This window comes from Bombyx mandarina, chromosome 23, assembly GCF_030267445.1.
Source record: "Bombyx mandarina strain Sakado chromosome 23, ASM3026744v2".
In the NCBI taxonomy this organism is placed as follows: Eukaryota; Metazoa; Arthropoda; class Insecta; order Lepidoptera; family Bombycidae; genus Bombyx; species Bombyx mandarina.
In genome coordinates, this window is record NC_143229.1 from 7,963,911 (window position 1) to 7,990,866 (window position 26,956).

General features: G+C 34.1%; 4 protein-coding genes across 5 annotated transcripts in view; 2 read left to right on the top strand and 2 right to left on the bottom strand.

The window, feature by feature from the left end:
- Positions 1-582, bottom strand: part of Nt5b (5' nucleotidase B) — a 33,724-nt gene extending 33,142 nt beyond the window's left edge. Inside the window, exon 1 of the mRNA XM_028177869.2 lies at positions 141-582. The gene's annotated coding sequence lies outside the window, so the exon portion shown is untranslated. The remainder of the gene's footprint in view (positions 1-140) is intronic.
- A 1,448-nt stretch (positions 583-2,030) lies between these two features.
- Positions 2,031-6,628, top strand: LOC114245607 (BRISC complex subunit FAM175B). The gene is made up of 3 exons (XM_028177840.2): positions 2,031-2,352; positions 2,439-3,425; positions 5,044-6,628. Exons 1-3 carry the CDS (start codon positions 2,269-2,271, stop codon positions 5,164-5,166), a joined length of 1,194 nt encoding a protein of 397 aa, XP_028033641.2. The 5' UTR covers positions 2,031-2,268; the 3' UTR covers positions 5,167-6,628.
- Positions 6,629-6,677: 49 nt separating this feature from the next.
- On the bottom strand, positions 6,678-17,273 carry HPS1 (Hermansky-Pudlak syndrome 1 protein). Of its 2 annotated transcripts, XR_003624780.2 has the most exons (12): positions 17,100-17,273; positions 16,509-16,655; positions 14,285-14,397; positions 13,661-13,879; positions 12,916-13,037; positions 12,041-12,176; positions 11,835-11,958; positions 11,468-11,748; positions 10,181-10,331; positions 8,886-9,085; positions 8,262-8,516; positions 6,678-7,643 (listed from the first exon to the last, which is right to left on the bottom strand). XR_003624780.2 is itself a non-coding variant. In XM_028177814.2 (11 exons), the coding sequence occupies exons 1-11, from the start codon at positions 17,193-17,195 to the stop codon at positions 8,339-8,341; spliced, it is 1,767 nt and encodes a 588-aa protein (XP_028033615.2). In that variant the 5' UTR covers positions 17,196-17,273; the 3' UTR covers positions 6,678-8,338. The 2 variants fall into 2 exon arrangements, 1 of the variants encoding a protein (XP_028033615.2); XM_028177814.2 differs by having other exon boundaries at positions 6,678-8,516.
- Positions 17,274-20,781: 3,508 nt separating this feature from the next.
- Rab4 (RAS oncogene family member Rab4) lies at positions 20,782-22,880 on the top strand. Its single transcript, XM_028177761.2, has 4 exons — positions 20,782-20,977; positions 21,058-21,138; positions 21,239-21,571; positions 21,648-22,880. Exons 1-4 carry the CDS (start codon positions 20,962-20,964, stop codon positions 21,860-21,862), a joined length of 645 nt encoding a protein of 214 aa, XP_028033562.1. The 5' UTR covers positions 20,782-20,961; the 3' UTR covers positions 21,863-22,880.
- The last annotated feature ends 4,076 nt before the right edge of the window (positions 22,881-26,956 follow it).

Consider the following 26,956-nt stretch of genomic DNA (forward strand, 5'->3'; position numbering starts at 1 on the left):
CGAACACTACAAACACCGCGCAACTAATTTTAGAAGTGGACATTTCAATGACTCATGATAACTTAAATAGTAAAAATCTTATTTTTTTAGTTACGTAAATGGTTTGATTACGGATTAAGAAAAAAATTTCAAATACCCACCGCTCGCAAATATATGGAATTAAATTTTTACTATCCTCGGCTACCACCTTCCAAAGACCGAGATTTTCTTTTGAAATATTGAATTTGAATATTTCTCGCAATTATTTGACATATGTTTATTTTTCAGTTACGTTCTGTCCTGGATTCTTGTCCTTTAGGTAAATCTTCGTTAATTATTACTAAATCATAAATACATTTTGTGCCAGATATCCACTTAATTTATTTGAAATTGGTTGTGATTGTATAGGTGATTATAAATGTTATTTTTCATTACTAAAAGTTTTCAATTTAATTTACAATTTATACTATTCTGGAACTATATCTATAGTTACAAAAGTAGTACTAGTAGTTTTTTTTTTCCTACCTAAGCTGATAGCCTTGAGAGGCTATATCAGCGTCGCCTTAACTAGTAGGTGAGCTCACGGGGCTCAAACCTGATGACGTTGCTAACACGAACCTTAGCAAGAGCCCTGCTTCGTAGAATCTACCACCGGATCGGAAACGCGACCCACTGAGAAGATCCGGCGAGAAACTCAGTGGGCTGTGTCTGAGGGTTAATTTACTCGTCGTAAGCGACGGGTTCGACAAGAACGATGACCGGTGCTTGAGGTACCTAAAACACCGTTAGTGGATCGGGAGGATCCGAAATGACGTGCTTTTTTTATTTTTTTTTATTGCCTACATGTGTGGACGAGCTCACAGCCCACCTGATGTTAAGTGGTTACTGGAGCCTATAGACATCTACAATGTAAATGCGCCACACACCTTGAGATATAGTTCTAAGGTCTCAGTATAGTCACAACTCTCTCTACTCTAAGTCCTCGTCGTCATGGGGTCGACGTTCCTGACGAACCACGGAGCTCCAACGGTTATTCTGCAAAAACGAGATTGAATGACTTGGAATGATTTTAAGTTAGTGCGGGCCGCGTGAGCGAACACACTTGCATAGGTCATGACGGGCGTATGCAAGTTTTGTAGAGTGTCACCTTATTTCTAAGGGACATTTTACTTCGCCTACATATCATTGGGTAGAGGTGTCCTAGTATGAAGGTGGCACGGTCGCGTACCGTCTTTATGTGGGTAGTAGTAGTAATATGATACATTACTATACTAATGAACAATTAAAATTTCTTACGGAATCCAGAATAATGATTTGCAGTGAAACTAAAATGCTGTTATTTTTAAGAAAATTTCAACTTTGTGTAAAAAACTATTAAAATATTAGAAGAAATTTAAATCTTTATTGTTTAAGTTGTCTAATGCCTAGCTCTTTTTGCCAGCATCGCTAGTAGTGAAGCTACGTAAATTTTTTTATTTTGTTATCTTAATGTCTTTTCAGGTCAGTTTAATAGTAGTAATTAGTATCTTATTTTAAATCTGTTGAAGTGTAGACGTGAGGAGGATTAAAAGAAATTTTCTGGACATAGGATTCCGGGTTTTTTCAAAAAGGAGCTTGATCAACTAGTAACTTCTAAACTTATCACTAAAAGAAAGCCTGGGTTTATCTCACTTTTTTTAAGTCCATTTCTTGTTGTTGGAGTTTGAATATAAATGTAATGGCAGGCAACACTTGACACATGATTACAGATTTCGAATATTAGAATTATTTTAAATCTTTAAAAACATATGATTGTCTTCTCGTAAGAAAAAATCAGTACTTCTCATTTAGACACGGTCAAAGCATCATGTAAGCGTTTTATAAAAATATATAGATAATAATTTTATAATGGTGTAAAAGTGTTCAAACTATCTGCAATATAATTATAATGAAGCAGTGTGTTTTTAAATAGCCCCTCATCAACCTACAGAACCCAATCCCCTCAAATTTAACTGTCCAATGCTTGTAATTTCAGATCAATTAAATTGGTTTAATTCTGTCCTGTAGCAATTTTCATTCGTTAGTTTGGATTGTATGAGCTAACTTCCGTTTGTTTCAAACAACAAGCAAGGGAAGCAAAGGGAGCAATGTCAATGTCACAGAAGACATCACGTGACCACAGACGTCTCGTCAACAGTTGCAGCTAATGATTTTGTTTAGCTCATTAAACAATTTACCATATATAATGATAACTGTTGTGTAATGTAACAATCGTAGAAATAATAATTAAGCTTAGTCCTTAATATAGATATGGCTTACACAGAAAAGGTGTCGCTTAGCGGCACCGCACTGTCATTTTTGTTATATGAATGTGTAAATTCAGGATGCAGTCAGGTACACATTTTTTAGTAATTAATTATGTTTCAATGTAGTTTTAGGTACATAATAAATTGAATCTAAACATTTTTATATGTTCTCAGGAAGGTTTTCTAGTTGGAGATATAACATCTCAAATAACCAATCACATATCAGACTCTCAAAGTGATAATGCAAGGCTTGATACTCAAATCGTTATTAGAACTGTATTACCGCTGCCTTCGGTGTCACTGTTCTATTTTCCAACTGGAAGAATAAAAGAAGAAGTGTTGTCTGAATTACTCTCTAATACTGCCAAAGAAATTGTTGGATGGTACAAATATAGAAAGAATACCAACATCAAACCTACATTTCGAGATAAGTTAATTGCAAAAGGTCTACAAAAATACTTTGAAAAATATCATGGGAAGAAAACATTTGTAACTTGCAATCTAACAAACAGAACATCTTCTGCTGCATCAACCCACACATTTACTTACAGATTTGGAAAAATCAATTGTTTTGATATGTATGAATATATTGAAGATATCACAGGTAATTTAGGTGAAAAAGTAACAGGCTACAAAAGAGCACATCAACTACCAGCAAATTGTGTATTCAATAAAATTGTAAAAGAAACAAATGTTCAGAATACAAACACAACTGAAGCAATACTGAGCATACAAGAAGCAGTTGATGTTAGGTTGATGATGGAAGCAAAAATTGCAGCAAAAAATGAAAGCACAATCAGGGAACTTCAGGCAGAAATAAAACAAATGACTTCTATTTTAACCGACAAACAGTCAGTAGAATTGTATGCTTCATATAGTAAAATGATTGAAGAAGAGACTCAGAGACAGAAAGCTGATATGGTTAAAGCTTGTGCGGAAGCCTTGAAAGCACCACAAAAACTAGATATGATGACCATCAACAATCTCAAAAATACGGCATCGACTAGCAGTCAATCGGCACAAGGAGAAAGTACAGCAGCTGTGGATGATGTTCCCAGTGATCGAAACCCAAGTCCATGCTTAATAACTACAAGTCCAACAAAGCAAATACTCAATTATGCAGCAGCTCTAAAAAATAGAAGTGACATGCCATCAACAAGTGTAAGTATAGTATGACCATCCCAAAAATTCCCAATAGATTTTCAAATATTATTATTATTATTTTTATTGCCTTTGTAGGCAGACGAGCATATGGCCCATCTGATGATGAGTGGTTACCGTCGCCCATGGACTTCAGCAATGCCAAGGGCAGAGCCAAGCCGCTGCCTACCGTAAATGTGTGTATAACATTAGTTCACAAATTTCTTCTCTGTCTCCCGACAAATCGTGAAAGTATGCCTACCCACTGTAGTTAGTATGTAGTTATAGTAACCGGCAAACATCGTGAGCAAATGACCTTGACTGCGCAGAACCGAATTTTAGATCACTTTGGTGAGGTGGTGAGGGTGAGGCGCGACGGCAGGGGAAATCGTATCGAGCGCGTTATTGGTAGATCAGTCGAACCTTGCGTCCCGCACCGCGCCTTCGTTCCGCTTGCTCCCAAAAGTACGCTTGCGTACAGTGAAAAATCTATCGTTATTAATCGTTAAGTTATATTTTGTTATAATTGCTTGTTGACTTTGTTGCCATTGCTATTTGTTGAGTGTTTGTTGATTTTTTATAAAAAATACACTATGCCGCGACAAACTGGTGTAGTATTCAAAAGAAAGGGTAGAAAAATTGTGTACGACGTATATTGCTTCATTATAAAACAGGGGAAGAATGATATTATGGAAAAAGTAAAACAGACTTCGGAAGCAACAAAAACATCAGTGAGTACTGTTAGGTCCATTATTAACGAAGCTAAAGGCTCTGGCTTGCTCATCGTGCTTGGGACTCCGAGTAAGAAAAGATCAGGGAAGAAGAAAGTTACCGGAATGGATAGTTTCGTTCAATCTGTAATAAAAAGATGTAATCATAATAACTACATAACAAGCAGCGAAACTCCGTACCGTAGAAAGGCTTCGAAAATTTTAAAGAAGATATACATTTTAATGGCTCGGAATGAAGTTTACGACGAATTATGAAAGAGCTAGGCTTCAGATGGAAAAAAAAAACAGAAAATAATCAGAAGCTGGTAATTGAAAAAAGTAACATTCGATTACTACGAATCGAATATCTTCAAAAAATAATTAATTATAGACAAAAAAGAACATCGAACCGACCGAGTCGTAAACTACACCGATGAGCCCTATGTCGACTTATCACGATGATGGCGACTCGGGTGATGAAAACAGTGATGATGATCATTATCATTGCCATTGTCAAGATTATGATAACGAAAAAAAATTACAAATACCAGCTTCGCTTCGAATGAACGAAGACCTGGCAACAGCTCTAGTTTTGACTTAATAGAAGAAATATCAATTTTACCCCAAGATTAAATTATTACAATTATTAACCTATATTTTTTGTTGATGTTCTAATAAATATATAAATAAATACATATGTTGATTTTAATAATTTAATTGCATTATGACGCAGAGTAAATAATGTTTTTGCACGTGAGTGTACCATGCGGAAACTTACCCCCACTACGTCAACAAATGCTCAAGAAGTTTGCCGGCTATTATACTCACTGTAATACTTAGCAGTTGCTTGAATTACTTGACTGAAAATGATTATGATAATGTCAATATGCAATACAAAAAATAATAAAATTATTTATTTATTCTTCCAGAAAGACACTACAATGAGTGAAGACTTAATTACATTTGATGTGGAAGACAGAAGATATATAAAAAAGACTATTGTTTTAAACAATGATGTGAAGTGTTTTGGTGATAGCTCACCAGAGTACTAAAGTGCCTTCTTAAAATCCTTTATAAACAATTGTTCAGTTACCACAATTACTTCAATAGGTTACTATAATTTACTTAACTATATTAATAACACATGTATACTTTTAAAACTTTAATCTCAATAATGTGTCTTCAGAATACAATGCAACATTAACTTGAATATATGTTTTCAACTAACATATCTTATGGTATCTATAAAAATATTGTAATAATTTTGATAGTGAAAATGATTATTGTAAATGCTACTTGACATGGGAATAATTGATTTTATACGGAAGTAAGCTATTGTTTATTGTATTGTATTTTTAGCAGAAAGAAGAGTTTAAGATAAATGTAAATATAAATAAACTCGAAATTTTTGGAAAATAAATGATACATTTTGTAAGAATATAACCCAGACTAACAAATTTGTTTTCATTTTCTCTTGCGTATAAGAGAAAAAAAATACTCTTGATTTTTCTCTTGGAATTTTTTCAAAGGTTTTTATTTTTATTCAAGCACAAACTCAATTATCTCTTTATTTTTGAGTGAACTTATGAATATTTATGTAAAAGTTGTAAAATATCTATATCAATAAATTGAATTAATAATCCTCCACTCCATTGGAATGTGGTACAATACATATGTGGAAAGTCCATAATATCAACTTTATTTAGTGTTTGTCTGTTTGATTTAATTTCTTGATATTTCAGCTTTTGTACTCTTAAAAACCTATTAATATAAACCACAAGTTACCAACTAATTACCTCATTGTTGTGCATTTGATAAATAAATAAAAGGAGACCCACTCAGTCAAAACATTCTTCGAGAGAAAAAAAGATTATGCAAAGATTAAAGCATTAACATTCACAGCCTTCGCAGCCGTAGACGTCCCAAGGTCGTAGTCTCAAATAACCTTTTTAAAATCGTTGGCAGACTTCAACACCTACTTTTGGCTGTTTTGCAGCAGAAATAACCTTGATGGTGAATGATTTGCCTACTTGTTTATCTTGATGATATTGCTTTTTGTACTTATTAATTTCAAATGTACATACATTTTTACGTACCTCATATTTCTTACACAGAGTATACTAACACAATATCCCAAATAATATTTACTATGGCACGGCTTTTAAGGTACAAAATGAGGCTATTTATTTTATAACCGACTTCAAAAAAAGGAGGCTTTATGATCGAGTTTATGAAACTTAAGTATTTAAAAAAAATAACATATTTCTAAAACTATTTTTGTTTGCTTCCCTCTGGTATACTCAAGAGGTAGGTAGTTTCATTGTTAAGTTTAATTGATGTGTTGAAGTCTGTATTAATTATTTTTTAATATAATTATGTTTGATAATATTTTAATGTTCATTTAATAAGCATAAAAAAGCATTTTCTTCATTGTTTTTTATTATTATTTTTATAAACAGATTTTGGTATGTTTTTGTAAATAATATTTTTTAATAAATTTGCTATCTACTTTGATTTGTTATTTTCATTTGGATACTAAGAATCTTTGAATAAAACAAAACAGTTTATATTTAGTTTTATTTAAACAAAAACATAGTACAATAATACAGATAAAAATGGTTACACAACTAATCAAGTAATATTTCTATTAAATACAAGTATGCCTAGAGGCTTTTGAAGCTATTTGAAGGGCTTAAGATATTAATTAGAATAATCCACATTAAACGCTTTTACATTAACAAGGCCATCTATAAACTCAAAAACGAATTTGATTGCATATGTGGATGTCATTACCATTAATTTCTGACTGGCAATGTTATTTGAAGCCGTGGCTTAAAATATATGACTCCAGTTGTACTCGTATCGATCAATACGGCGGTGGCTTATTCACCTGTATAAGCAATAACTAAGCAAAATAGGTGGACGAACTCCCGGCCCAGCTTAGGGACTTGGGCCTGAACCCACATTAGGCGTGTCGGCAAGCTAGAACCTACAATGTCTGATACTACCGGGTCAGTTATTTCGTTGAGGTTCAAGCACAATCTCTCAACCATAAAAAGAAGCCTTAAAATTGGCAACGGGCCTATGTAGTGAAAGACACGATTTTTATTGTTTAGGCTAAGTACTTGTACCATAAGTACGTGTGTACAGATATGGTATCTGTTAGCCACGACTATGATTCTCATTAAAAATGTCTTATTACGTATACTTTTTTTAACATTCTGAACTAAAAAATACCGAAGCGAAGACACTTTTATTTTATATATCCAGATATTATTTTTATTTTATTTTATATCAGATATTATTTTTATTTTAGTAATAACTTACTAAAAACAAAAAAAAAACAAAGTGTCTATGGATATATAAAATAAAAATAATATCTGGAATGTTTTTTGCCTTATAGTTATTACCAACACCTATGTATAATTCTCAACAAATCATCTTATTATTAATATCAATATGACACTTTACTACTACTTACTGTACCTATGTCAGCCAGACAGCTATTTTCATTAGTGTGATCTAATTCCTGGAACATAATTTTTTTATTTGATTAGACATCGTCACGTTGAAGTCGTGAAACGGAACCACATAATTTTATTTAGCACTTAAAAACTTACAGTAAGTTTCATAGCAGAATTTAATAGACGCGCCACCTGGCGGCAGAAATACGCAAAATGCCGGTTGCCGATCGCATTACGCTGGTATAACAGTCGGACGCTGATCACAGTCCTCGCCGAACCCATCGCTTACGATGAAGGGCTCGTTGAGTAAATTAACCCATATACACAGCGCACTGAGTTTCTCGCCGGATTTTCTCAGTGGGTCGCATTTCCGATCCGGTGGTAGATTCTGCGAAACACTGCTCTTGCTAGGGCCAGTGTTAGCAACATTCCCGGTTAGAGCCGCATAAGCTCACGTACACGTCAAGGAGAAGCTGAAATAACCTCTCAAGGCTATCAGCATAGGTAGGAGAAAAAGGCGGAACACATTTTTTTATTGTTTAAATGTGTGGACGAGCTCACAGCCCACCTGATGTTAAATGTTTACTGAAGCCCATAGACATCTACAACGTAAGTGCGCCACCCACTTTGACACATAAGTTCTAAGGTCTCAGTATAGTTATACTATAGGAATACGCTCCTACCCGTTTCGCGGCGACACCTTTAGTGGCGATTAGAAGAGACGGGGTGTTCCAGGCCGCCACACAACCAGGGTACGGCTTCAGAGTAGGTCTGCGGCGATGGCGGGGATGTCGCTGGCGAGTTCGTGTACGGAGTGCGCGAGGCGGCGCGCCTGCTGCACGGCCGTCGAAGCCGGCAACAGGCCCAAGTGGACGCATATCAACTCCTTGATGTTCACTCCCTGGCTGTCGCTTGGAAATGACTGCTCGAGCAATTGCCTGCATAAAAAAAAACAATTTATTTTCGATAATGGCTTGGTAGCCTAGGGGGCTATTCCAGTGTGCTTAGACGGCTAAATGAGCTCACGGGTTCAACCTTAGAGAATTTGCTAACACTAGCCCTAGCAAGAACAGTGCCTCGCTGTATTTACCACTGGATCGGAATCGCGTCCCACTGAGAAGATCCGGCGAGAAACTCAGTGGGTTAATATTGACCTTTTTTTTGATTGAAAGATTACTGGTGGGCCGGAGACCTAACAATTAGAGCAATTGCTTCGCGAATGAATCTATTACCGGATCGGATCGCGCCCGCTGAGAAGATCTAGCGAGAAACTCAGCGGGCTGATGCATAAGTTAGGCAACATTGACCTGTAGAACGAGGCGAGGATGTCCCCGGGCGGCGGCAGCGCGCGCAGGGCGGCGGGCGGCGGGGGGCGTGCGGGGCGGCAGGGCGCGGCGCCGCGCTGCCACCACCGCACCGCGCACACGTGGAACGCGCCGCGCCGCCACGTCGCCGCGCTGTACCCCTCGCGCAGCACGCTCAGCGCTCGCCGCACCGTGCTCTTTATCTGCACACATACAGGCCGGTTTTTACACACTTTATATAAGCTTCACTTGTATGTATGTTTGTAACTGACTCCTTTAGACGCGATTTTGACCCACTTTAAACGGCCAGATTTCATTCAAACTTTGTAGATTTATCGAGGACCGATGACAATACACTAATTTGATAAGATTGTTCCATTATTCAATTTGCAAAATAAGTTTTTTGTCAATTTATATAATTTTTATCTACAGTCGATAAGGCAGGAATTGATGTTAAAATACTTAATATTTTAAAAAATGTGCTTTTATAGAAAATTTAACTAAAAAATTCAAAATAAATAATAGTTTAAAAAAATCTAAAAAACACGCTTTATATAAAATTCAACTAAAAAATAGAAAATAAAATTTAATTTTAAATTGAAAATAGTGTAAAAAAAATATATTTTATTTTTAAAAAAGCGTGGCGTTTAATTTTGGTCTTGAATTATTTGTGGAAGTTCAGAGAAGGTTTAAAAGGTGAATAAATATAAAAATGCTCGGTAGTAAAAAAAAATAACAATTTTAATTTTTCCTTTGATGTGTCCCCCGTCGGACGGATTCCTTTTGTTTGTTTTAAGTTTATTTTATACAAAAGTTTAGGTCCTTAATTTATCGATTGAGGCACTACGAATTCTGCCAGGTCAGCTAGTAAGTGATAAGTATTTATGCTTAAATAATTTAGCATATTAAACTTCTTTTTCGTCGACGTCCAGGTGATATTTTATTCCTGTTTCGGATTAAGTCTCATTGCGTCCTGTACGCAACCATAGTAGTACTAAGGATAATTCCAATTTTTTATTTTTATTGTTTAGATGACTGGACGAGCTCACAGCCCACCTGGTGTTATGTGGTTACCGGAGCCCATAGACATCTACAACTTAAATGCGCCACCCACCTTGAGATATAAGTTCTAAGGTCTCAGTACAATTACAACGGCTGCCCCGCCCTTCAGACCGAAACGCATTACTGCTTCACGGTAGAAATAAGCGCGGTGGTGGTATCTACCCGTGCGGACTCACAAGAGGTTCTACCACCAGTATTAAACTATCTGATTAGTAAGCATTTAATAAGAAACTCACCACTTCAGGCGGCAACATCTCTGCGCAATCGGCCATATCTGGAGCCAGGAATCTTCCGGTTGTCCGATCCACGTAAATGAAATGTATGAGGCCGGGGAATTCCTCCACATACTTGTGCAGCGTTAGGGAACCACTGACATCTGTCTCGCCCGTGCACTCACATACAGCCCACATTAAGCGAAATAATCGTTCCGAACATCGCAACAACGTATAAATGTGCTACTATTAAAGATTGTTTCGTTATCAAATTATTAATTCTTTCATCTATACTAATATATAAAAATATCTACAGTGGTTTTTTTCCGTTATAACTACTGAACCATGCATCCGATTGACTTGAAACTTGGTATCCATGTAGAAAATACATGTACTTAATGGATAGGCTAATATTTATATGAGTGATGGACTCCCTAATAATAATGAAAATAATAATGTTAATTTTAAATGCCCGTACGAAGCGGACGAGTATAACTAGTTATTTATACACATCGACAATATACAGTTTTATGTAGTAAAATATTGTAATACAATTCTCACGTCAGTAAATTGTTAACTTGCGTAAGAACGAAAAAGTTTGTAAACATGTGGAATATTTTACAATTCAAACAAGAAAACACCTTTCATAGCATGCTTTGTACAAAACGCGTTTTAAGAAGAGCATATCGTTTATATCTTTATTATTAAACACACACTGTACATACATACGTCAGACGAGACTTACAAAGTTCGAGACAACGAAACAACCTTTAAAATGTACTTACCTAAAGTATATAAATAAATAAAGCAATAAACATAAAAATGATCGTGGAATTCGAATCAGCTATGCATTTGTGATTACATTTTTTGTTAGTAACTCAACAATATCTTGTAGAAACATTCTCATGCAATTATAAAAAAAAAATGTTTAACAACCATTTGATGCAGAAAATCGCGCACAAGAAAATTTTAATATTAAAAACAAAATTCTAGCAATTTTTCTATATCTGTTGACAGGCAAACGGTTTCAGAGGTCACCTGATATTATTTGGTTATCGGGGCACATAGAATTCACAATGTGAATAACACCACCCACACTGATTAACGAGCTCCAAGTTTAAAATTAAAAAAAAAAACAACGTGACTCTATTATCGGAAGCTTCGAGAATTTTTATAGGAAACTCGAAAACTAGCTTTACTAAAAATCGTTTCCCAATATTAAATACTTGAAAAACAATCACAGATCGCCATGCATTTTTCTACCCATACACGTACACACTACGATACGGTTAGTTTTATTGAAAAGGATATGATCCCAAACTGAAGAATCTCATCGCTTTCACACGAAGGAATTCCACGTAAGGCGCCAGAAGATTCTTAAGATGTTTCAATGCCTGCCCTAACTTGAGACTCGGTATATCCGGTTTGAGCTGCTCGATGACCGCTTCCAAGGCAGTGTGCATGGCCGTCGCAGTGGTTTCCGGCGTCAACGGGGTCGTGGTCGTGCAGGACTTGCGCAACTCTAGCATGCGACTTGTCAAACGAGCGCATAGACTAGCATTAGCCTTATTTTTACGCAAAGAATCTGTAGTCTATAAGAAAAATCGTCAATTAATCAATCTATACCGAACGGTTCCTGAACGTAAAATAGTTGAAAGGGTATTTATTAGTCGGTTACCTTTTTCAGGGCCACTTCTAAATTATCAAGCGTAGAAGGCAGTAATTCCAGATTCCTTTGCAATAAAATTCTTCTTAGATTCGAGAGTATCTGACATGACAAATTAGCTGCAATGCCCACTTCCCTAGAATAGTTTGTCACTAAGATAACTTTTATTAACAACCTAAAGTAGTTGTGATTGCTGTAATTAATAAAATTGGAAGTACCTGAGGTCCATATCAGCGACAACAGCAAAAGTGATACGGGGAGCGACCTCGGCGAGGTGCATGGAGTGCGGGGCACATGGGGTACCCATTGGACCAGCACACAAATTTATTATTGCACTATTCTCTTTTGACAACCCTGTAGTATTTAAAAAAAATATATATTATACAATTTATTAATATCAATTTTGGTTGTATTCCTAGAAATACTACCTAAAGAGTGAGACGCTACAGGTAATGCGGCTATGCCGAAATTTAATCCAATTTTTCTGGGTATTTACGCAACTAACCCGTGATCAATGACCGCTCCCACGATGGAGGACTTAATACAAAAATACGACACTTAATTACCATTCGCTTCCCGTTTCTTTTTTCAGTAGACCTTTTCAAACTTCAGTAACTCAGTTTATTTTTTCTATCAACCACAAAGTCAAAACGTAATAAACGACTTTAAATCTTAAGGTGTTCATGATTAAGGTCGAATTTCGATTATTGAGCCAACACAAGTCACAAAACGATGCAATTAAATTAAAAGTCCAACAAACCAAAGTATTGTGAGATCCTAGATTTGTTCCTATTCTAACTCTAGTTTTTATTCCCCCCAATCTACTGTACTATATAGGTGGATACTGTACCCCATAGACATGACAATACGATTACTGACATCCATAATAATAAGTCCATTGAGATGCGAGGTCTAGGTCTCAGTTGTATCTACAGAGAGTGGCATTAAATACCCGTGCGGGAATACACAATACATTCTAATTACAATTTTACACTTTTCAATTCATATAAACAATGCACCTATGTCAAGATTAAGTCCCGTTTTGTTAATAAAGTTTGTATTCGAAGTGCAAAAGTCTCTAGACCCAACTCACATGGTAGCTTCACAAAATGTTCATTATCTTCAAGTTTAGCGTCTTTCCAATGTTCTTGAGCCGCTATACATTGTATACTTAACAGGATTAAATCTGGAGGAGACAGATCATCACTACTACGGCTGGAAAAAAAATGCATTCTTTAAAATTATCATATTATTTAAACAGTTGCATCCTATTTATTTCTGCCTAGAAATATTTTGGTGTTTCAATTATCAAGTGTAGGACAGACTTTAGCCTAAATTCGACCTTACGCCTGTGGTTGCAGTGGTGTCTATTGGTTCTGGTAACAGGATGGGACATGAGCTTTTCTGCTCATCTAAGACAATAAAAAAGGGTGCGTGTACTTATGTACGCGCGTAAGAAGTTATACTTTATTTTTATTAAATTTATTTCTTTTTTTTTTATTTAAATTTTAATCAATTTGAAAAAAAATCGATTAATCAACATCCTCAAACACGCATATTGGACGTCCCTTTTCTGAATTCCTTCCTGAATTTTCCAGAATTCATTTATTCTTGACATCGTAATTCGGAAATTCTCGGTATGGTTCGGAAAGTTCCCCTGCGGCTATATTCAGACTCGCCAAGTTCCGTCGGTCGTAGTCGTATTGTAATGAGCGATTTAGTGGGCAACTTCACTCTGTTAATTTTGTGTCACGGTGCGCGCGCATCGTAAAATTTCACTCTCATAAATTTTTCATAACGCGCCTAAAGAAGTATAACTTCAAAAAATAGTAAATTACCTAGAGTACAGCGATAGCAGTTTGTCTCCAACGAACAGCAATAAATGATAATGTGAATAGGAAATTTTGAAATCTGTAGATGAAGTTTTGAGTGCATTCAGAGCGGCAGATGTTGCACCGCTTTCACCGATCACTCCATTCGCTCCAGGGATTGAGTCTCCTTTAGTTCGGCAGTCCAGTAGTACCGAAAGCCAGTCCTGGTAGATTGGTGAGTGCAAGCTACAATAAAATAGGTCAACATAAAAATAACATTCAATAATAAAAATAACATTCAATAATAAAAATAACATTCAATAATAAAAACAAATAATCAGATACAATCATACACAATCCTCTGCCCACAATTTTGGATTCCCTGTACTATGAAAACCAATCTGATATAGATACATACATAAACAAAAAAAAAATAGGTTGGTGAAATCTTTCCATATTTTGTAAGAATAAGTTGCAATGAATAAACATCTTTGGTTCTATTAGAACTGGTTTTCATATCATTAAATAGATGATGACATTATACAAATTTTACAAACAGCTCACATTTTTATATTAATTTTTCGTGTTATTTTTATGTTTTGATTAAATTATTGAGTTAACTTGTTATGTTAAGATTAATGTTTAACTTACAGGTTTATGTTTTGCCCACAAATGTGTTGTACAAGAGTTTTGCAATCGAGTAGTTCTCTATGTGCATCATCCAAACAATCCTCACATATTATAATAAAAACATGATCTAACCACTGAAAGTACAAAAGTACATTTAGAAATGTTTATTTACAGTGTAGACGCGTACAAAAGTTCATGGCTCTTGGTGTTAGGTGATCATTGGAGACCATAGACATGAATGTCACCACCCACCTAGGCAAATTGTTTAAGTTTTAATTATTGTATTGCATAATAGCTGTTCCACTCTTCAAACCGGAATGGTTGATTGCTTCACTACATAAATTTGCAGAATGGCATTATCAACCCTTGCTTGACCTGCCAAATGCTGGTTGGCAAACTTAATATGCTCAGAGAACACAGATGCCTATTCCCTAGTGAATCTTATTAACGCTCTTTAAGAAACTCAGCAGAATAATAAAGTTAATCTAGAGACCGCACAGCCAGTATCAAATTATCTAAAATTACGAAAATATACATTTTACCTACAAGTATGATAAAAGTGCAGGCTTATAAAACCTGTCTATTTTGCATAAATTTTAGCTTCTCAACCGGTTACATTAAAATAATAATATGTACAACAAAAATCAAGCCTGGCATAGAGGTCTTATTAGCAATAAAAAACGAAATCTCATATGAAATATTATCTTTTCAGATCAAATAAATCACGAACAAGATATTTTTTTGGAAAAATAACTTCGATATAACAAATCGGAAGGGAGCAAGTAAATACTCGTTATATCAAGTAATTTGGTAAACTGAGGTTTGTTATATTAAGGTAAGGTTGGTCTACCATTTGTTATAACTAGGTAAAAAAAAACAGTTCTATTCACCTCAACATTACTTACTCATCTTGTTATAGTGAACTAAGTCTAAAAATAAATGATAACACATTTTTATCAAATTATGTACTGTATATGTTTTCTATTTAAAAACAAATAGGTAGAGGTAACAATATTTTTACCTTAGATTAATAATTGAAACTAAATGCAGTAAAGTCCGTAAAAGTAAGTATCAAGGTGAGTTCATACATTATGTAGGTAATTTATTTAATTATAAACATTCACACAACAAAACTCACAAATAAAAGGTAAAAAATCAACAATGAGCAGCACTATTTACATTACGTCCCATCAAACAAAACACTGATTGTTTTACAAATAAAATATGTTGAAATTGACAGATTCACATACTATGGGATTAAGGGTTATATTGGTGGGAACCATAAATAAGGGTTTTTGGTTGACAAAATTCGTTATAGAGGTATTTACACTTTTTTTTGATAGTTGAAAATTTAGTTTAAAGAGGTTGTTAGCAAGATATCTTCACAATGTAAAGGTATATACACTGACTGTTATAGAGAATTCAAGGGGATTATGAAAAATTTGTTAAATCGAGGATTATTGAGATTCGTTATGTCAAGGTTGCACTGTAATTAGTTATGGAATGCTGTAGTATTCAATGTTTTATATATAAGAAGAAGAGCAGGTCAGTAGTAGGGATATCTTTTTATACTTTTATCTTTCACATAACTGCACATTGCTTACACAGTGAAATAATGATGTTTTTTTTATTTGAGTATGCCCTACACCTTTGATTGTCTTAACATAACCAGTATCTGAATGAGAAAAATGCAGTGAGATCTTCAATGTTAGATTCTTAATCTTATTTCAATGGATGGTGATGAAGAGGAGTGGTAGCTATCTTTTATTTTTTACGGAAACTTGAGTTGCATAGCAGGTTTTCATTATCCTACTCTTTCCACTTCTTATGAAATGTGTTATTTCATTAGTAGTGGAGTACTATTATGTATTAAAATTGAGATAGTTATGTGGTTATATCACCAAGTCACATCTTCAATTGTTTTATTTTTGATTTCATCTGCATGTCTTTCTAATACAGTTTTTATTTTTATTTTTTATTGCTTAGATTGGTGGACGAGCTCACAGCCCACCTGGTGTTAAGTGGTTACTGGAGCATGGCATCTACAACGTAAAATGCGCCACCCACCTTGAGATATAAGTTCTAAGATCTCAGTATATTTACAACGGCTGCCCCACCTTTCAAACCAAAACGCATTACTGCTTCATGACAGAAATAGGCAGGGCGGTGGTACCTACCCGCACGGTCTCACAAGAGGTCCTACCACCAGTAAAATTATCCATATTGTTTTCATTATTATTATTACCTCATCAAAAAATATTGTTGTACCATCTTTACACTGCATGGAGGAGTATGTGTTACCAAATTGTGCCGCCATAACCCTCTGCGATAGTATAATGGGTGTAAATATCTGAGACACGTTTACACTGTCACTTACATTTTCTTCAAAGTCCTGTCAATGAAAATTGAAAAAATTACATTTATTAATGTATAAACTATTGTTAAAAACCGGTTTTTATTTGTTGCGCATTTTTACTGTCAGACGAGCTAACGCACCATTTGATGGTAAGTGTTCACCGTCGCTCTTGGACGTTACGAATGTCAGAGAAACAGGCAGCCCGGACTAAGAACATTACAGACGCAGACAACATTTGAGAATGGCATATTATAGCACTCGAAGTCCCTTCAGAGATCGATTTCGGCATCAAGAGATCTGACAATTCCTTCACAACATTAAGTCACAAAAAACGTTGAATAATAAGCAAAAACAGATAGTTTAAAATCAATTTACATTACAGGTTATTGTGACATTTAATCTTCTAAAGCTATGGATGTATTAATGCTAATTACATTAGACTCGTAATTAAATATTGAACAAAATTTAAGCTTTTTTTACCTGTACACTAAAATTTCTCAGGTGCCTTATGAAAGAGTCGTCCCATTTTGAAAAAACCAGGTCATTAACACTATCGAAAATTAATAAAGCTTTCATGTTTGGAGATTAAAAATATCAATTATTTTTCACAACAAAACATCTGTGAAGCACAGATTAGTATATTAGTTTTATAGTGTACACTCTATATTAGATTACTTTTTTTTAAGGGATTTTATGACCTGGTAACTGAGACCTTTAAGTCATGTCTTATTTTATTTTATATTCATATTTTTATGAAAAATTATATTATGGAGTGAAATGCAATGAAGATGATTAATTTGAGACATTAATCAACTGGGATGAAATTAAATGAAATGAAATGGGATGAAATATAATCTCAGTAAAATGGTAGTCATTTACTAAGATTTTTTCAGTGGACTTTTTGGAGGATCCCGAGAAGTTACGTCCAGCGGCTTTGTTTCATTTTCCCACATTTGTGCACTTTCACAGATATTAAACAGTTAATAAACCACCATTATTACACATTTAAACCCGAAGAAACACTAAATAGACAAATTAAAACAAATCACACAACTTCACTCCTCGCTTTCCCGCCAAAAATATTAGCTTACAGTGCCTGTGCACCACAGAGTTCGCACAAAATACATTTTTTTAAGAGATTTTGTAACCTGGTAACTAAGACCTTTAGGTCATGTCTTATTTTAATAAAATATTCTGTGAATACATTTATTTGATAAATAATGATAATATGGAGTGAAATGTAATGAAATGAAGATTATTAATTTGAGACAATAATTAACTGGGATGAAATTAAATGAAATGAGATGAGATGATATGGGATGAAATATGATCTCAGTAAAATGGTGGTCATTTACTGAGATTAATAGGTACGTAACAGGCTTACTGAATTTGGCTCTCCTTTTTTTGATTTTCAAATTTTTTAATTTTTAATTATATGTTCGTCGTTTGTTCGTTAATGTTCGATTGTAAAAATTGCTTGTTCGTCTTTTATTTATTTATGATTAATTAAACAAATGACACCCTTAAATTCCCCCCCTTTACTAGATATCTTTACTTTTATCGCTCAGATTAATTAATTTTGATTAATTATCGTTTGTTCGACGACTATTGGTGATGAAACACATTATGCACAAGACTTAATTATGACCTACATTTTAAAATATTGTCTCAAATATTAAGTGTATTGTATGTATACATTGTTACGTAGGCTCACTGAATTTATTTCTTATTATGTTCTTTAAAATTTAAACTTTTAATGATACCAAAACCAGCCAGATACAAATAGTATGCCCAAAAAGATTTCATTACAAGTTCATACATAATATAATGCAAAAAGACTTTTTCCCCAACTTATTACATATTTTTCTTTATTGTCCTTGTAGGTAGACGAGCATATGGCCCAACCTGATGGTGAGTGTTTACCGTCGCCCATGGACTTCAGCAATGCCAGGGGCAGAGCCAAGCCGCTGCCTACCGCTTAATACTCTCCACAAGCCTCGTTTGAAGAAGGACATGTCATAGCGCTCGGGAAACACCGTGGAGTGGAGCTCATTATATAGCCCAGTCTTTTTCAAAGTGGGCGATAACGCCCCCTTGGGGGCTTTTGAAACCTATAGGGGGTCATGTGGGTTAGGGGGGCGATGTATAATTTGTGATTTCATTTACTTTATATATTATTTTAAATTTCACTAAAATGAAAACCCACCTACTACACAATAACAAATAATTAGTTTATATTTCTAGTCTGTATGATGTTATAAAAACTTAAAATACTTAACATAGATTTCGTAGGATAGCCCGTACACCGTACGTAATCAAGTTGTAACAACTTTCTGCGGATAAAGGAACATGATCGATGATAGTTAAAAAATTAGAGCAATTTTACCTTAATTACATTTCACCAGAAATTATTTTAAACATTAGGAAAAAAACTATCATGCAGAGTTTTAAAATATTATACATACGTAAACTAACATAAGTTGAAGTTTTCTTTACTTTCTTTCTTGTTTTTAACATAAGGGCATTTTACAGCATATTCCTATCATTTTATAAGAAATTACTGATGTGAGAATCATAAATTTTATATAAAATAGATATACGGATATAATTATTGTTCAAAAAGTAGTGTTAGATATTTTTTTTACAATTAACCCATTACCATCCAGTGTCAAATAGTAAGCCTAAACAGTTCACTTATTGTAAACATCGTTTACTATTTCTATATAATTATTATAAATATTAAATATTACAAATAATAAAAACGCTGGCTTAGACAGCGGTTTTTATTTGAACCAGTTCTAAATTATAAACTAAAATTCTATGGAAAATTACTCATATTTACCTATAATACGAAAGATATTAATTTATTTTCCGTAGTTAAATAAGTTATTATTGTTAGTAGTATTATTTAATAGTCGAAACATAAAGTTTTATAGTAGGTACCAGCATTTATAAATATTTTATCAACAGATATGAGTAGTAGGGCTATTTTGATAATATCCTGAAAAGCACCCTACACTTTTTTACAATAAAATCATTTTTTTTTACACATATTAATTCAAATTTATTAAAATTTATTTTCTATTTTTTAGTTGAATTTTCTATAAAAGCGTATTTTTTTTAGTTTTTTTAAATTATTATTTATTATAATACTTTGCAAATTTGTAAATACACGCTCCGTAGTAACGTACATACATATATGAAGAATCAATAATAGCACCTACAAATACATATGTACTACATGGTATTACATTTACTAAGATTAATACATTTATTAATTAAATTAATGAAATTGTGGTTTTAAAGTTTTAGGGGTGTATAAAAAATGGGGGGCGCTGAAAAATAATTGCTTTTCAAAAGGGGCGGTAAAATAAATAAGTTTGATAATCACTGCCATAGCCGGATGGTACGTGGGAAAAAGACTTCTGTAAACGCACTGTGGATGACCGCAGTGGCTCCAAGGTAGTATGGATGAACTCTACTCCGATGGCGGGCGGTGCTGTGGTAAAAACGAGATAACGGTATCATCTCAAACAATTCCTCAGAGTACTCCTTCATTTAATTTCATCCCAGTTGATTAATGTCTCAAATTAATCATCCTCACTTCATTTCATTTCATTTCATTTCACTCCATATTATCATTTTTCATAATATTAAGAATCTAAGGTAGTTTTCCAATTACAGAGCATAATGCGACTCAGTGACGCACAATGCCGAATTAAGTATGCTGAAGCTTAATTGGAACGTAAATTAGTTTTCAAATGCATCAGCAGAGTGCGCTAAGTTAGCACAGTTTTAATTAACATTGATGATTTCTAAGGAACTACGACGAAGCGAAAGCCTTACAATTTTTTCAACATTAAATAATATTACTAACGATAATAAAAACAAAATTTCGGTCAATGCCAACTTAAAGAAAAAGCACTTGTCAATTTTCTGTCAGTGAGTCGGTATCGATTGCGAGTATCACGCGCGAGCAGTACTTTTGAGAGTGCTCGATTGTGCGAAGCGTTGCTGTAGTTGGAACTTTCAACGTTGAGCATTATGCCGCATAATGCGCTCTTTTGCTGTAATTGGAAAACTACCTAAATTAAAATAAGACATGACCTAAAGGTCTTAGTTACCAGGTCATAAAATCATTTTAAAAAAAATTACGTATTTTTGTTCTTCTTTAGTGTCACTCAAACAAAATTTATTCATATCAATACCGTACATACCTACTTAATAAAGCTATCATTAGTAAATTACAATCATACAATGTTTTGATTTTAACAAAATACTAAAAACCAAAGATAGTGTATTTGAATCCTACTAGACTTAACTTAACTTAAAGATAACAAATATGTCTGAATCGTACGGTAAGTGCTGATATGAAATACCCATAAGGATTATTCTTGGGATTCTGTAATATCCATAATAATTTTTTATATTGTTCCAGAATATCTTTTCAAATTTCTTGTGATTGGAAGTGCAGGCACAGGAAAGTCAAGCTTATTAAATAATTTTATCGGAAATAAATGTAAGTATAAAATACCGTGTAATGTTTATATATTATAAATTTATTCTTATTAACGTTATTTTATGTATTATCTACGTACCAAATTATTATTTTATTTCAGTCAAGGAAGATCGATGTCACACTATTGGTGTTGAATTTGGTTCCAAAATTGTGAACATCGGTGGCAAATCAACTAAGTTGCAAATATGGGACACAGCTGGACAGGAACGGTTTCGATCTGTGACCAGATCATATTACCGCGGCGCAGCAGGAGCTCTGCTAGTGTATGATATTACATCTAGAGATTCATTCAATGCTCTTGCTAATTGGCTGAGAGACGCTCGCACTCTTGCAAGTCCTAATATCGTAATTTTGCTTGTGGGCAACAAGAAAGACTTAGAAGATTCCAGAGAAGTAACTTTTACTGAGGCAAGTCAGTTTGCTCTTGAAAATGGTAAGTTTTTCAATTTATTGTAGATTTAATTAAAACACAAAAGAAATAAATTAATATTTTCAATACAAATTTTCAGAATTAATGTTTTTGGAAACAAGTGCTAAAACAGGAGAAAATGTTGAAGAAGCTTTTCTGAAATGCTCGAAAACAATTCTAGCTAAGATTGAAACTGGTGAATTGGATCCTGAAAGGATAGGTTCTGGTATTCAATATGGCACAAATACTACAAAGAGATTGACTGCTCCAAAGAGGCCAGCTAGGACCCCTTCAGAATGTGCTTGCCGTGTTTAAATTATTCTTTGTTTCAAATAAAATTGTAAATAAATCATCCCAATAAAAATTCAGTACACTCAAGTTTCGAGATATACTAGTGTTGTAAAATTCTATCTATTGAGGCTTTATTTAAATGTAAAAGTTATCAAAATGTATTTTGAAAATTTCTTATTCATGGTAGACTCCATTTTTCAAAGTTATCAACATTTGTTAAATTACAATGTTTAATCATTATAATTGCATACAAAATTATTGTTATTTATTAATGAAATCTGCTGAAGTTCTACTCTGCCCTGCTAATTGTTTGAAAACTCTTTTCTTGAAACTACATATTGTGTAATTAGTTAACCTATTCTATGTTAGTGGTGCTGCTTTGGAGTTTCAACATCACAATCGGTGTCTGAATGACATAGGAACATTCATTTTTATTAAATTCCATAAACTGATTTTAACAAAACAAGAATTTTTAAGGGGCAATGATTTTTATAAATTTGATCTGTTCTAATGATTCTCAAAAAGTGATTAGATTTATAATTTGGAAACTCATCCCAAAAATGACAAATTAATAATATCTAACTTTGATTGTGATATATTCTATGAATTTAAAGACTTGAATTTAAAATGAAAGGATCTGCCTAATATATATTTTGTCATTGTGTTTTTTATTTGTAAAGACTAATGAAGTTAATTTCTGACAAATTTTTGTTAAAAAAAATGTTATCTAATTGATCTAATATGCATATATAAAAAATGAAAATAAAAAAAAAAGTAAAATATTTTTGTAAGATTGCATTCAACTTCAGTACGTACGTAATTGTGAAAAATAGATCTACATATATATATATTTTTTACTCCTGCATGTTTCAATAATTATGACAGAAGGATGTAGGAATATACATATTATGTACCTTCACCTTTTAGCTTTGTAACATTAATTATGATTAAAGCATAAGTATAATTAAGTAGGAATAGCACTTGATTGATCTAAACAATACACTGCATGTGATAAAATAAAGAATAAAAAAATTAATTATTATTAATTCATTTATTTTAGAAACCAAACTGAAAGTTTAGGAATATTTAAAACACCGATAAACTCTTAAAATGTACCGATATGTTCTACTATAGAAATTTCGCGATTCGAAGCAACAAAACTTTTTTTTTTCTCCTACCTACGCCGAAAGATCGGTTTTCCTCCCGCTCTACAGGGAAGAAAGTGTAATTTTTCCTCCCTGGGTATAGTAAGCGGCACGTAACTTGGCAAGGTTTTGGTGTAGTGTATCACAGTAGTCACTTTTATTGCCCGCATATAATTTTATTTTATTTTATTTTATTTTATTGTTTAATTGCCATAACTTATTTTTAAGCCTCTGTGTTTTGAAGAAAGTTAAAGAAAAGAGAGGAATTCGTGAAGTGTATTAGCTGTTATATTAAGCTGTAATATTGTTAAGTTTATTTTAAAAAATATACTTAATATTAAAAATTATGTGTCGCCGTCGTCACTATCATTTTCTAATAGTGCTACCCCTTGGATTAAATTTATGGTAGCACCTGAGCTGGTGGAAGGACTTGGCTCCTCGTCGTCGACATAACGAAGAGTCGCTGTCGTCACTGGCGTAAATAATAAAACATCGTGTAGTCATCGTGGCCTAACGGATAAGACGTCCGGTGCATTCGTGTTGAGCGATGCACCGGTGTTCCCCGCAGGCGGGTACCAATTTTTCAAATGAAATACATACTTAACAAATGTTCACGATTGACTTCCACGGTGAAGGAATAACATCGTGTAATAAAAATGAAACACGCAAAATTATAATTTGCGTAATTACTGGTGGTAGGACCCCTTGTGAGTCCGCGCGGGTGGGTACCACCACCCTGCCTATTTCTGCCGTGAAGCAGTAATGCGTTTCGGTTTGAAGGGTGGGGCAGCCGTCGTTACTATACTTGAGACCTTAGAACTTGTATCTCAAGGTGGATGGCGCATTTACGTTGTGGATGTCTATGGGCTCCAGTAACCACTTAACATCAGGTGGGCTGTGAGCTCGTCCACCCATCTAAGCAATAAAAAAAAAAAAAAAACACTCAGTGACTGAATTTACTATATGGCCATTGGTATTTGGTCCTGGCATTGCAAACAAATTTAAAACAATAACACTCGTAACAAAAACTAAATTTAAACAATAATAACAACTCCTAACAAAAATTTAATATAAACAAAGGGTTTCTACAACTTAGTAGGCGCATGTGTAGCCGGGAGCGAACGGAACGTGGACGAAGTGCGGGAGGGGAGCGTCGACTGACTCACCAATCGCGCGCTCGGAACGGTGCTACGTCTTTCCCCGCGTCCCACTTGACAACCAAAGAGACCTAAAAAACGACTTCTGCGCATCTAACGACTCTTGCCAAGTTAGGTGCCGGGGACTATACTAACAAGTGCGCATGCGCGTTAGTATCTACGTCTGCTCTCACACGCCTAAAATTCTCCGCCATTGTTGTGCTCGGGTAATTTGCAATATTGTGTTTAGTTTAAAAGTGAAATAAACAAAAGGCAATAAAATTTAATATTGAAGTATTAAACAAAGATGAGTTCATCAGAGAGTTCTTATTGAATTAGTAGTAGTTTATTTAAAAATTAAAAAACAGTTCATTGTTTTTTTATGGGAACGGGGGGCTCTGCCCTCCCTACCCCCGGCCAGGGCTTCGCCCCTGGACCCTGGCTCAGAGACTACGTAAATTGTCAAGTATTTGAAAGGTCTGAAATAATATAATAGCAAAATGTATTTTTTATTATTACTTTTTACTTCTAAAGGTGGGCGAAGTTATCCAACTAGTTAATGCAACAGTCTGCGCTGAAAACTGTTTTTGAATAAATGTAACTAACCGTAGGTATTGTAATATAAGCTTGAAAATCGTACAAACGGACTTATATTATTAGAGCTGGATTCATGTAAAGGTTTTATTGCTTGGAAATTTGGTAACAGTAAAATATAGATATTTATTAAAACGTCACTGACGTCGGCGTGACGACAACATATCGCTAACGATTAGTTTCGTAACGACACAGTTGTTGCTTACGTTAGTCGTTTCATCAGATAAATTCGGTAAAACCCACGGAATAGATAAATAAGGTTGGAATGGTAATGTAGGCGGGGCAAGCGTGCCACAGTTATGATTGTACAAACATAACTCGACCGATTCTTTCATTCACCGCGTTTAGTGCGCTTCGGACTACTTGGGCGAACAGATCTCCGCTTTATAGTGCCGTGTTGTGCAATTATAACTTGTAAAACAAAAAGTCAGACCTCAAGTATAGAGCGAGGAGGTATATCTTTCGATCGGTAAGTCGAAATTACCATTTAATTACAATATTATTTGTCTAAAACATAAAAATATACTGAGCATTATGAAATTCCAAACATTAACAATATTATTGCAGCAAGTTATAAATAGCATACATTGCGCGATGTGTACTCGCCCAATGAACGCAATGACCAAGTCAGCTTCCAATATACTACATGCATTGCGTTCTCTACACTTCAATCTTTGAAATTTCGGCCTTTGCCCTGAGTGCCGTGGTGCAGTTTGTCGATAGTGAGGTGACCATGTGGTGAAATAAAATCATCGACAGAATTCTGGACTATATTTACATTTGACATGGATAATTTTTGCATTATTTTATATTTTATTAATGATACCTAGTATATTCTTAGTGAGACGTATTTTGAGTAAAATAAATATGTATTATTATTATTGAATTATTATCATTGAATTAATGTGAAGGTATAATATAAAGGGACATGTAGACCTCTCATTTACGGATATTTACTATATTGTCTAAGACGTATTAAAATCTAAGTAAAATGCTATTTGACTTATGCAGTAAATTAAAAATTTTAGGTTTCCTAAAGAACCTAACGCTAGGGAACAATGGATTGACGTGACAGGTAGAGGAAACTGGAGACAAAGACGAGTACTATTTGCTCTAAACATTTTACTGAAAATGATTTTACCATAAAAAAATCAGAATACACTTACTTTTGAAAAATTCATTCGCAATTAATAGCAAGCGCTAACAGCTTAACAAATACGTTTTATTCCAGGGACAGTGACTATTTGTAATTAATAAAAGTAAAATAGTTTTCATTTTCAATATTTATTTCATGTTTCATTTTCTCCATTCATTCATCAGATAATTTATCGATAAAGAATATCGATTTTATCAAGAACTAGCGTGTATGAACATTTTTATTGCCTTTTTGCGTGTGTGAGTGTGTATGCCTACGGGTGTTTTGTGCTAGTTTGCGAACTGTTATACGGGTTCTGGATATTGCCTTTTTAAAAAAAACTTTTAAACCAACAAACGTGTTGTCACGACGGAGATCGAAAATGGACTGAGGCTAATGGGAATTGTAGTTTACTGCTGGCCACTAGAAACACTGACTGAGCAGGGAAATAGGGATGTGTCAGCAGTAAAGGGTACAGGGCCGTCTTATAACAACCCCCCGCATAAGAGTAAACTTACGGGTTTAAGTAAGTTTGCGAAAGAAAAGGTAAGTTGATGGTAAGTGGGAGTTTATTCCATACGGAGACGAGGCTGAGGGTGAGGAGCTGGTGAGCTTGTAGAAATACTATCTGGTTCTTTTGTTATTGAAAGTCTTTTACGAAAGACACATTTGTTGGTTTTTACAAAATAGAAAATAGCAATAGAACTTAAAATTATAAAAAATGAAACTATGCTAAAACTAAAACTAACATAATCAGAAAGATCATCCAGGAAATCATCGGAACTTTCATCGGTTGGCTTAATAGGTAAATCGTGAATTACATTCAAATTGTCAAGGTTAACATAGCGCAACTGGGGTATTGATACATCGATGCTCATTTTGGAGAACTTCATTACATTACAACAAATGTCCTTAATTATATTAAAATTTGAAACAACAGGATTAACATCAATTTTGTAAGTATTTTTTGCTTCTAATTTATTTTCTTTACAGAATGCTGTGCAACCTGGATTCAAGGTAAGTATTCCAGTTCCGGATATTATAGTATCTGTTGTTTTACGGTCACATTCAATAGTCAACTTTTCATTGTTTGATTCTACATAGATCC

What these genes read in the sequence shown, in the direction of transcription:
- HPS1 (XM_028177814.2), bottom strand. Translation starts at nt 17,195, where the DNA reads ATGAAAGCTTTATTAATTTTCGATAGTGTTAATGACCTGGTTTTTTCA. An exon ending in TGAGAAATTTTAGTGTACAG is followed by an intron (nt 16,656 to 17,099) that starts GTAAAAAAAGCT and finishes TTTCATTGACAG; the next exon opens with GACTTTGAAGAAAATGTAAG. An exon ending in CAACAATATTTTTTGATGAG is followed by an intron (nt 14,398 to 16,508) that starts GTAATAATAATA and finishes TTGTACTTTCAG; the next exon opens with TGGTTAGATCATGTTTTTAT.
- LOC114245607 (XM_028177840.2), top strand. Translation starts at nt 2,269, where the DNA reads ATGGCTTACACAGAAAAGGTGTCGCTTAGCGGCACCGCACTGTCATTT. An exon ending in TAAATTCAGGATGCAGTCAG is followed by an intron (nt 2,353 to 2,438) that starts GTACACATTTTT and finishes ATATGTTCTCAG; the next exon opens with GAAGGTTTTCTAGTTGGAGA. An exon ending in GTGACATGCCATCAACAAGT is followed by an intron (nt 3,426 to 5,043) that starts GTAAGTATAGTA and finishes TTATTCTTCCAG; the next exon opens with AAAGACACTACAATGAGTGA.
- Rab4 (XM_028177761.2), top strand. An exon ending in TAATTTTATCGGAAATAAAT is followed by an intron (nt 21,139 to 21,238) that starts GTAAGTATAAAA and finishes ATTTTATTTCAG; the next exon opens with TCAAGGAAGATCGATGTCAC. An exon ending in TCAGTTTGCTCTTGAAAATG is followed by an intron (nt 21,572 to 21,647) that starts GTAAGTTTTTCA and finishes ACAAATTTTCAG; the next exon opens with AATTAATGTTTTTGGAAACA.